This window comes from Arvicanthis niloticus, chromosome 15 (genome assembly GCF_011762505.2).
Source record: "Arvicanthis niloticus isolate mArvNil1 chromosome 15, mArvNil1.pat.X, whole genome shotgun sequence".
Lineage (NCBI taxonomy): Eukaryota > Metazoa > Chordata > Mammalia > Rodentia > Muridae > Arvicanthis > Arvicanthis niloticus.
In genome coordinates this window covers 6,996,531-7,008,344 of record NC_047672.1, presented here as the reverse complement: position 1 = coordinate 7,008,344, position 11,814 = coordinate 6,996,531, and the positions used below count along the sequence as shown (strand labels likewise).

Below are 11,814 nucleotides of genomic sequence, written 5' to 3'. Positions count from 1 at the left end.
ATGTTCTCACTCAAAAATGTTCTCTATTTCCAAGCTGGGCTTGGAGTCCTAGCCAATATGTTTCTTGTTTGTTTCTATATTTACATAATCATAGGTCACAGACCTAAGCTCACGGACCTGATCTCCTGTCAACTGACCTTCGTTCACTTAATGATGTTCCTCACTGGAGGGGATTTTTGGCTTACAGACTTATTTGAGACATTGAACATTGAGAATGATGTCAAATGTAAGGCAACTTTTTACATAAGCAGAGTAATGAGAGGCCTCTCTATCTGCACCACCTGTCTCCTGAGTGTGTTCCAGGCTGTAACTATCAGTCCCAATACCTCACTGTTGGCAAAATTTAAACAAAAACTTAAAAAATACATTATATATGCTTTGTTTTGTATGTGGTCTTTCAATTTGTCCTTCAGTAGTAACCGGATCTTCTATGTTGGTGCTTATACCAATGTGAGTGAGACAAGCCAGATGAAGGCCACAAAATACTGTTCACTCTTACCCATGAATTATATTATCAGAGGACTGATTTTAACAGTGACAACTTCCAGAGATGTGTTTCTTGTAGCAGTCATGCTAACCACAAGTACATACATGATGATTATCTTGTTCAGACATCAGATGCAGTGCAAGCATCTTCATAGTGTCAGCTACATGAGAGCATCCCCTGAGAGAAGGGCTACCCAGACCATCTTGCTGCTGGTGGTTTTCTTTGTGGTTATGTATTGGATAGACTTTATCATCTCAACAACTTCACTGCTGTTATGGAGGTATGATTCAGTCGTCCTGACTGTTCAGAAGTTTGTGATGAATGCCTATCCCACAATAACTCCGTTGGTACAAATCAGTTTTGATAACAGAATAATTATTATGATAAAAAACCTGCAGTCAAAATACCTCCATATATGTTTTTAAAAAGATGTTTTCTCACTTCTTTAAAAAGCTAATAAATAATTTCTTATTTATACGTAAAAGTGTTGTACCAGAGTGCATGCATTTGTGCATTTCCCTGCCCCCACAGAGGTGAGAAGTTATCCTGGAATACCCTGGAACTGGACTTACAGCTGGTCATAAAGAGTTGTCTTGTGCAGCCCCACTTATTTTGTTTCCAAAATACAGATTCTTTTTAAACTTTAATGGTTCAAGTAGCAAAGCAAAATTCTTCACATGATTTTAAATAAAATGTGTGCTGTTACATATATTCATTGTTTTGAGGTTTCTTTTGTCAAGTCATAGAGAGTTCTTTAATTGTACACAATAAGTTGATATTTCCACATGAATTCTCTTTTCCCTTTTAAATTTATATAATAAATATTACTTTGATGCTGAGGTTACTCAAAAGAAGGTCCTCATTTATATTCACTTTTAAGCTTTCTTTTGTTATTAATATATGTTCACTCATCAAAAATAGCTTAAATATTTTATTATAGCTATATTTTCCCCTAATAGTAATTTATGTGGATCCATAAAAAATGTGAATTTTAAGTTTCCATTTTTATTAGAGTAACTTAATGAAACTTTTATGAAAATGTCATGTGCCTGTTTAATTGTTCTTTCTTTTATCTATTTATTGAAATATTAATGGTAAATAAACTTTTTTATATACATTCATGTTTCACAATGTGTTTATTGTATATATATATCTATTTATGTGTGTATTCACAGATAAAGGATGTGTGTATATGTACACTTGGAGGGCAGGAGATAATATTGACTGTTGTTTTTCATCTGCTATTCATCTGGTATCTTGATAGGATATCTCTTTCTGTGACCTGTACCAATATAATAATCTCAGGATTTCCACTGTCTCTACCTCTCCAGTTCTGCATTCACCACCATATTCCATCATTTCAACATTATACTTTTCTTTTATTGAAAAAATACTTTTTCACATAATATATTCTGGTTAGAGTTTCCACTTCCCCTACTCCTCTTAGTTTGATACTCTTGCCTAAGTCCCCAGCATCCTTCTTCTCCTTCCCTTACTCTATACCAAACATTTATGGTTATTTTGATTATGGCTTGATTACTTAATAGCTAAAACTCATATAAAAGTAAAAACATGTACCATATTTGTTTTTGTGGGTCTGTTGCATAACTTAGAATGAGGTTTTCCTCTTCTATCCTTTTACCTGCAAATGCCATAAATGTAATGTTCTATTATGGAAATATATCATATTTTCTTTGCTCATTTATCTGTTGATGGACATCTTGGTTGTTTCCAATTTCTGAATATTATGAATATTTAGTGCATTTGTAGTAGGATGAAATGTCCTCTGGGTATATGTTTTTTAAATTGGCTACTATATTTATTTAGATTTCAAATATTATTCCCCTTTCTAGTTTCCCCTCCACAAACTCCCTTTCCCCTCCCCTTGCCCCTGCCTCTGTGAGAGTGCTCTCATTCCCACCTCAGCACTCTATCATTCCGCTATGCTGGGGCAACAAGCCACAACAAGACCAAGGGCCTCCCCTCCAACTGATGCCAGACAAGGCAATCCTCTGCTACATATGAAGCTTGTACCATAGGTCCCTCCATGTATACTATTTGTTTGGTGGTTTAGTCCATGGGAGCTCCTGGGGTGTCTAGTTGGTTGATATTGTTGTTTTCCCTATGGGGTTGGAAACTCCTTCAGTTCCTTCAGTTCTTGCCTTAACTCCTCCATTGGGGTCCTCTTGCTCAGTCCCATGTTTGGTTGCATGCATCAGCATCTGTATTGGTCAGCCTCTGGGAGATCCTCTTAGGGGACAGCTATACCATTCTCCTAATAGCACATGTTTTTTGGCATCAGTAATAGTGTCTGGGCTTGGTGTCTGCAGATGGGATGGATCCCTAGAAGGAACATTCTCCAGATGGCCTTTCCATCAGTCTCTGCTCCAGTTTTTGTTCCTGCATTTTCTTTTGACAGGAGGTATTCTGGATTATTAATTTTGAGGTGGGTGATAAATGAAAAGGGAGACATAACAACAAAAACTGAAGAAATTAAAAAATTAGCAGATCCTACTCCAAAAGCTTATACTCAACAAAAATGGAATATATAGATGAAATGGATGAATTTCTAGACAGATACCAGGTACAAAAGTTAAATCAGGATCAGATAAATCATTTAAACCCTCTCCAAACCCCTAAGGAAATAGAAGCAGGCATTAAAAGTCTCCTAACCAAAAGGTGTCCTGGACCAGATGGTCTTCGTGCAGAATTCTATCAGACTTAATATCAATACTTCTCAAACTATTAAACAAAAACAGAAATAGAAGGAACACTACCCAATACATTCTATGAAGCCACAGTTACATTGATACTTAAACCACACAAAGACCCAATAAAGAAAGAATTTCAGACCAGTTTCCCTCATGAATATTGATGCAAAAATACTCAATAAAATTCTTGAAAACCGAATCCAAGAACACATCAAAAATGATCATTCACCATGATCAAGCAGGATTCATCCCAGGGATGCAGGAATGGTTCAATATAAGGAAATCCATCAACATAATCCACTATATAAATAAACTCAAAGAAAAAAAAACACATAATAATCTCATTAGATGCCGAAGGAAGCCTTTAAGAAAACACAACACCCATTCACGTTAAAAGTTTTAGAGATCTGGAATTCAAGGTCCATACCTAAAAATAATAAAAGCAATATACAATAAACTAATAGCCAACATCAAACTAAATGAAGAGAATTCTGAAGCAATCCCATTAAAATCAGGGACTAGACAAGGCTGCCCACTCTTTCCCTACTTATTCAATATAGTACTCGAATTCCTAGTTAGAGCAATTAGACAACAAAAGGAGGCCAAATGGATACAAATTGGAAACGAAGAAGTCAAAACATCACTATTTGCAGATGATATAATAGGATACTTAAGTGACCCTAAAAACTCCCCCAGAGAACTTCTAAATCTGATAAACAAGTTCTGCAAAGTGGCTGGATGTAAAATTACTTCAAACAAATCAGTACCCTTTGTATACTCATAGGATAAATAGACTGAGAAAGAAATCAGGGAAATGACACCCTTCACAATAGTCACAAATAATATAAAATACTTTTGTGTGACTCTAACCAAGCAAGTGAAAGATTTGTATTACAAGAACTTCAAGTCTCTGAATAAAGAAATTTTTATATCAGGCTCCTGTCAGCAAGCATTTCTTGGCATCAACAATAGTGTCTGGAATTGGTGTTTGTATTTGAGATGGATTCCCATGTGGGAAGTCTCTAGATGGCCTTTCCTTCAGTTTCTACCCCACTCTTTGTCCCTGTATTTCCTTTAGACAGGGACAATTCTGGGTTAACATTTTGGAACTGGGTGGGTGATCCCATTCCTCAACTGAGGGCCATGCCTGACCTCTGGATATAGTCTTGACAGGTTTTCCCTCTCCTTTTTGGGGTATTTCAGCTAATGTCATTCATGTTGGATCCTGGGAGCCTCTTGCTTACCTGGCTTCTGGAACTTTCTAGTGGCTATCCCCAGTCTCCACATCCCTCACTGCTGCACACTTCGGTTCAATTTCCTGACCCTCTATACTTCTCTCCCTTTTCTTCCCACACCGGATCCTGCCCCATTTTCTCCTCCTATCCTCTCTCTCTCTAAGGTCCCTCCTTCCCTTTATCACCCATAATTATTTTGTTCCCAGTTCTATGTAGGATTGAGGCATCCACATGTTGGTCTTACTTCTTCTTAAGCTCTATATATTTTGTGGTTCATATCGTGAGGTGTTTTTTTTTTTTTTTTTTTTTTTTTTTTTTTTTTTTTTTTTTTTGGTTTTGGGCTAATATCCTATCTGTGAGTACATACCTTGTGTGTCCTTTAATGTCTTGGTTACCTCACTCAGGTTATTTTCTCTTCCCATCCATTTGCTTGGGGATTTCAGGAAGCCATCGTTTCTTATAGCTGAGTATTTCTCCACTGTGTAAGTGTACCACATTTTATGTATCTATTCTTCCATTGAGGTATATCTGGGTTGTCTCCAGCTTCTGGCTATTATAAAAAATCTGCTATAAACATACTGGAGCACGTGTCCTTATTATATGTTGGAGCATTTTTGGGGGTTTATGCTCAGTTGTGGGATAGCTGGGTCTTTAGGTAGAACTATTTTCAATTTTCCGAGTAATCACCAGATTGGGATGTAGGGTTGGTAAAGATCTTTTCCCAAACTGAGGGTTGTAGTTTTGACCTATTGATAGTATCCTTTGCCTTACAAAAAGTTTTCAATTTTATGAGTGTATGCTCTTTCTAATTTTTTCATGCAGGCACTCAGAGCTATGAGTTTTCCTCTTAGCTCTGCTTTCATTGTGTTCCACAAATTTGGCTATGTTGTGCCTTCATTTTCATTAAATTCTATAAAGTCTTCAATTTCTTTCTACATTTCTTTCCTAACCAAGTTATCATCAAGTAGGGAGTTGTTCAGCTTCCATGTGTATGCTGCATTTCTGTTGGTTTTGTTGTTATTGAAAACCAGCCTTAGTCTGTGTGGTGGTCCAATAGAATACGTAGGATTAATTCAATGTTCTTATATCTGCTGAAGATTGTTTTGTGACTGATTATATGCTCAATTTTGGAGAAGGTACTATGAAGTGCTGAGGAAAAAGTATATTCTTTTGTTTTAGGATAAAATGTTCTGGTGATATCTGTTAAACCCATCAAGTCATAGTTTCACTGTGTCTCTGTTTAGTTTCTGTTTCCCATGATCTGTTTATTGATGAGGGCAGGGTGTTGAAGTCTCCTACTATTATTGTGCTAATTTAAATATGTGTTTTGTGCTTTAGTAATGTTTCTTTTACAAATGTGGGTGCTCTTGTATTTGGGGCATAGATGTTCAGAATTAAGAGTTTGAATTAAGAATTAAGAGTTTTACCAAGAAAAATCTTGGTAGATTTTTCTTTTGATAAATATGAAGTGTCCTTCCTTATCTTTCTTGGTTACTTTTGGTTGAAAGTCAGTTTTATTTGATGTTAGAATGTCTACTCCAGCTTGTTCCTTTGACCATTTGCTTGGAATCTTTTTTCCATCCTTTTACTCTGAGGTTGTGTCTGTCTTTGTCACTGAGGTGCGTTTCCTGTATGCAGCAAAATTCTGGGTTGTGTTTATGTATCCAGTCGGTTAGTCTACATCTTTTTATTGGAAAATTGAGTCCATTGATGTTAAGAGATATTAAGGAAAAATGATTGTTGCTTTCTGTTATTTTTGTTATCAGAGGTGGAATTCTGTTTGTGTAGCTATATTCTTTTGGGGTTGTTGGAAGATTACTTCTTTGCTTTTTCTAGGTTGTAGTCTACCTCCTTGTGTTTGAGTTTTCCATCAATTATTTTTTGAAGTGCTCAGTTTGTGGGAAGATATTTTATAAATTTGGTTTTCTCATCGAATATCTTGGTTTCTCCATCTATAGTGATTGAGAGTTTTTCTGGGTATAGAAGTCTGGGCTGGCATTTGTGTTCTCCTAGGGTATGTATGATATCAGTCCAGGATCTTCTGGCTTTTATAGTCTCTGGTGAGAAGTCTGGTATAATTCTTATTGGTCTGGCTTTATATGTTACTTTACCTCTTTCCCTTATTGCTTTTAGTATTTTTCTTTGGTTTGTGCAGTTTAAGTTTTGATTATTATGTGATGGGAGGAATTTCTTTTCTGGTCTAGTCTATTTGGAGTTTTGTAGGCTTCTTGTATGTTCATGGACATCTCTTTCTTTAGGTTAGGGAAGTTTTCCTCTATAATTTTGTTGAAGATATTTACTGGCCCTTTCAGGTGGGAATCTTCACTCTCATCTATACCTATTATCCTTAGGTTTGGTTCTCATTGTGTCCTGAATTTCCTGAATGTTTTGGGTTAGGATCTTTTTGCATTTTGCATTTTCTTTGACAGTTGTGTCAATGTTTTTCATGGTATCTTCTACACATGAGATTCTCTCTTCTATATCTTGTTTTCTATTGGTGATTCTTGAAGGGCTTCTACCTGTCTACCTGTGTTCTCCTGTACTTCTTTAAGGGAGTTATTTATGTCCTTCTTAAAGTCCTCTATCATTTTCATGAAATGGGATTTTAAATCTGAATCTTGCTTTTTGGATATGTTGGAATATACAGGGATTGCTGTGGTTGGAGTATTGGGTTCAGATATTGCCAGGTAGTATTAGTTTCTGTTGCTTATGTACTTGCACTTGCCTCTGACTATCTGGTTATGTCTGATTTTAACTGGCCTTGAAGTCTCTGATTCTATCTCTGGGTCTGTGTGGTTTGAAAGTGCCCAGAGCACAGCTTCTACCCCCAGGTGCAGGTTAGAAGAATCTCTCTGACTGGGTGGGGGTTCCTGCATCCCCTGTTTCCAGTGTGGCAGTTAAGATAGGTCTTGGAGTGAGGCTTGGGACCTCATTATTTATCATTGATGGGTCAGAACTTGTGAGGCTTAAGCTTTGTCTGGGTTTGGGCTGAGTGGATGGAAACCACAGCATAGGCTCTGCTCCTAGGAACAGGTGTAAACTGGAAGGAACATGTGTCTCTGGCTGGGCAGGTTTTCCCATTAGTGGTATTCTGAAGTTCAATTCATTTGACTACAAAATTCATCATGGAAAGATCTCTCATGCTCATGTGTAGATAGGATTAACATGGTGAAAATATCCATCTTATCAAAAGTAATCTGCAAATTCAATGCAAAACTCCAACACAAGTTTTTATAGACCTTGAAAGAGCATTTCTCAACTTCATACAGAAAAACAAAAAAATAAGAATAGCTAAAACAATTCTGCATAATAAAAGAGGAATGAACTCAAACTGTACTATAGAACAATAGTGATAAAAATGGCATGGGTATTCATGCAGAAAAAGACACATTGATAAATAAAATAGAATCTGAGACTCAGAAATAAACCTATACAATTATGGATACTTTATTGTTGATATAGAAGCCAAAACTATATGATATAAAAATGAAAGATTCTTCAAAAAATAGTGCTGTACTAACTGGATATCTACATGTTGAAGAATGAAAATAGGTGCATATTCATCACCCTGAACAAAATTCAAGCCCAGGTGTGCAGGGCAGAGGTCTATAAAAGAATAGCTTGGTTCTTGGTTGAGTACAGGCCTCAAACCCCGGACCCTAATGGGAATGGCAGGTGTTCAGCCTCACTCCCAGACCCTAGGCTCCTGACATGTGGCCAAGACCTCCATTGTACCTTTCAGTCATGTAGGGCAATGCTCCTACTGACACTCCCAAAGACAGTTTTGTGTCACCTAACACAGGTAGAGAGCATGACTACAGGACTCAGCCTCAAGACATTTTCATATTAATGAGATACCTGAAGCCCAGAGGGCATAGCCAATTAAGTATTCCTTCTCAGACCCTTCTCCTCCCTCCCTCCCTATTTAACTCAAGTCTTCCCTGAATTTCAAGGGGGTGATGCAGCCAGATTCATCTACTTCCTGCCATGACAATAAAGCTTGTAAAACCAAGGACTTCCATGTGTCTTTGGGGCCCCTCCATGGGGAACTGTGGAGAAGATCTTTAACTAATGAGCCGTTGCCATTGCTGCCGCCTAATCTCCTGTGTCAAGGACCTCTCTCCACTTCTGCCATGGAGGCTGCCAACTCAAGCAAGCTAGCTGAGCTGCCAAGTCATCCAAGCAAGTCCTCGTAAGAAAAACTCTACCTGCGGGGTGCTGTCGGGGACTTTTCTCTCTCCCCTTGTTCCTCTCACATCTCTGTTCTTCCATGTCCCCCAGCAGTGTCTGGGAGACCAAGAATGGAGACCACCAGGGTCCACTCAGGAGCCTTGCCCTCATGAGAGCTTCAGGCTGATATCACTTCATGCACAGGTGGAGTCCCAGCAGCTTCTCAGCCCAGCATCTGCCTGGCACTGCTTGGAGGGAACTCAGCCACATTTCCTTGCTTCCACTCTCAGCAGCCATGTCCAGTGCCCTGGGGTGTGCGGGAACAACACCTCCTCCCAACAGGACCCACACCAGTGCCCATGCAAGCTAACCACCCTGCAGCTGGTGGAGGATGTGGACAGAGCCAGCTCTGAGAGCACCCTTTGCTGGGGCCCACGAAGAACCTCTCCACGGAACTCAAGGACAGTGAGTAACACCTGGCCTAGTTCAAAAGACCTAGGCCTCTCCCTGTCTCTCTCCCTCTCCTCCACATGTTCTCCAGCTCAAGGGCAAGATGGTGGTGACTCCCTAGCCTCCACTCTTCCCATCCCCCAGCCCCACAAAAAGGGCTCCTTCACAACTAGTAGCTGTCTTTCAGGCTGAAGCACCTGACGTGACCCTTGTTCTAAGACACTTTCCCTTGGATGAGAGATTCCCCTTTCATTTTGAAACAGTTTCCCCGCTCACAGCTAAGAACCCCCAGGCCAGGCCTGGACAGATTGTCCTCTCTCAGGAACACCGCTCTAAGCTCTAGTCCCCAGCATGCCTCCCTCAGGGGTCAATCTTTCTGCTAGCATAGGCTTCTCCCCTCACCCTCAGTCATTTGCAGCCAGCTATAGCCACTTAGTTCAGCTGGTTTGCCTGAGAAGTAGCAGGTTTGAGACCTTGCTTGCCCTTTCTTCTCCTTCTCTACATTTAGGATTTCTAAGAAAAACAAACAGAGAATACAGGAGGCCTCTCTGCTGAAACACCCAGCCACTTGTTGTAGAACAGCCACTGCATGGCAGGGCAGCCCTTCCCCCAATGCTTCTAAACCCGCCAAAGACAACAAAGAAGCATACCTGAGATCCTTAACCTAAGTTTTTAATGCTTTTTCTTCCTAACAGAAATACCTGAAACTATGTTCGTGCTTTTCAACCTGAAAGTTTCTTTTTTATTTAAATGTTTACTTTTCTTTCTAACATTTGTGATATATGTCCAATTTTTTTTAAACTGTAAGGCCCACTAGAAAAAGAACTCACGATCCATGGAGAACTGCAGACGCACCCCAAATCACTCACGAGAAACACATCTTGATGCAAACGCAAGAGGTTTACTGGCTAGCCAGGGCTGTCCTCCCTTCCAGCCCGCGCAGGGGCCTGAGGGATTCCACCACCCTGAACCAAAGAAGTTTACAGCTTTTAAGGGTGAATCTACAAACCAGGTGGGGGTGGAGTTAGGGAAGGGGGAAGGCTGAGAGTGGAGTTAGGGAAGGGGGAAGGAGGGGGAACAGGTCACTAGGTCATCGATACATTTGATCTCAAATTCCTAAGATGCATGGTGTGTCACTTTATAATTGGCTATTTCGAAGTAGTTTCACACTATATATCATGAGCTCCAGTTCAAGGGGGTCAGGCTTATCTCAAACTTTTAGCATCCTGGCACCAACTGTCTCAGGGCTGTTAGTTCAAAGCGCGGCCAGGCTAATCTCGGGCCCATAGCATCCTGACACCATGAATCTTAAGGTTTGTTTAGTTAGGGCCATCTGTTCAAATGGTCAGCTAATTTCCTGGGACTGAGGCAACACAGTGTTTGACTTACAGGTTTTTATGTCTTTGCTTTTAAGAGTAGGGTTCAGGGGATCAACTTATGATTTTTCTATCTTTCAAAACCTTTTTGGGATTTCTTTAAGGTTCAAAAGTCATCTAATTTACTTCCACTGGTCAAATCAACTATGCTGATCATCATTTTTCAATCCTTAATTAACAACTAGTTTCCTTTTACAGATCAACTGTTGCTGTCTATCCCAGATACATAATTAACATGATGTTTTTCTTCTTCAGCTATCTAAAACAGACTCAAAGGTACCTCCCAGGACTAAATTTCCTCAAATACCCTTGCTTTTCTAGGATCATAACGACAGACCATGATGTGCTCCCAAGTAGTCTAATACCTACCCTTCACAGACATACCCCTGCCAGGGTGCTGCTCCCCTGTTGTAATTATCCTACAGATGCTCCTACAAATTCATTGGAGACAACTGCATCTTCTGGAACCTGCCTTGGACACCAAGCTGCCTTCCAGACACCTTATTTAAATGAAGACTCCCAAGACACCTGCTAAGATCCAGAGACACATGGTGAGATCCAGAAACAAGTGCTCAGTCGACCCAGACTTTCCAGCTACAGGTGAACTCTCTTGCCAAAGTCTAATAGCTAAAAACTTCCATATTAGTAAGGAAAACATAATGTCTATCTAGATTAATCAGATGTTATTACCCTCAAACTGTACAACCTGTAATTAATTAGTTCAATAATCCCTTGCCTTCTCAACCCCCACCCTCAACTCTCCCTGCCTTGTGACTTAAATGTGCTATCCTCTACTGCCTGAGTGGTGTTTTCTTTTGACTTCCTCATCCAAAACTTTCACTATAAATTACAAGGTCACTCCAGTGATGCCCCTCCTTAAAAAAAAAAGAAAAAAAAAAAAGGAATTGTGGGGCAGAGGTCTGTGAAAGGATAGCTTGGTTCCTGGTTGAGCACAGGCTTCATACCCCAGACCATAATGGGACAATGGCAGGTGTTCGGCCTCACTCCCAGCCCCAGGCTCCTAACATGTGGCTAAGACCTCCATTGCACCTTTCAGTCATGTAGGGCAATGCCCCTACAGCCCCTCTCAAAGAGAGGTTTGTGTCACCTAGCACAGGTAGAGAGCATGACTACAGGCCTCAGCCTCAAGAGATTTCCATATTAATGAGATACCTAAAGGCCAGAGGGCATAGCCAATTAAGTATTCCTTCTCAGACCCTTCTCCTTCCTCCCTCCCTATGGTGCAGCTAGATTCATCTACTTCTTGCCATGAAGATAAAGCTTGTAAAACCATGGACTTCCTTGTGTCTTTGAGGCCCCTCCATGGGGAACCGTGGAAAAGGCCTTTAACTAATGAGCCATTGTCACCACTGCCACCTAATCTC

General features: G+C 39.9%; 1 protein-coding gene across 1 annotated transcript; it reads left to right on the top strand.

Moving 5' to 3' along the window:
• Positions 1–912, top strand: LOC117720694 (vomeronasal type-1 receptor 90-like). Its single transcript, XM_034519324.2, has one exon. The coding sequence runs from the start codon at positions 1–3 to the stop codon at positions 910–912; it is 912 nt and encodes a 303-aa protein (XP_034375215.1).
• Positions 913–11,814: the final 10,902 nt, after the last annotated feature.

What these genes read in the sequence shown, in the direction of transcription:
- LOC117720694 (XM_034519324.2), top strand. Translation starts at nt 1, where the DNA reads ATGTTCTCACTCAAAAATGTTCTCTATTTCCAAGCTGGGCTTGGAGTC.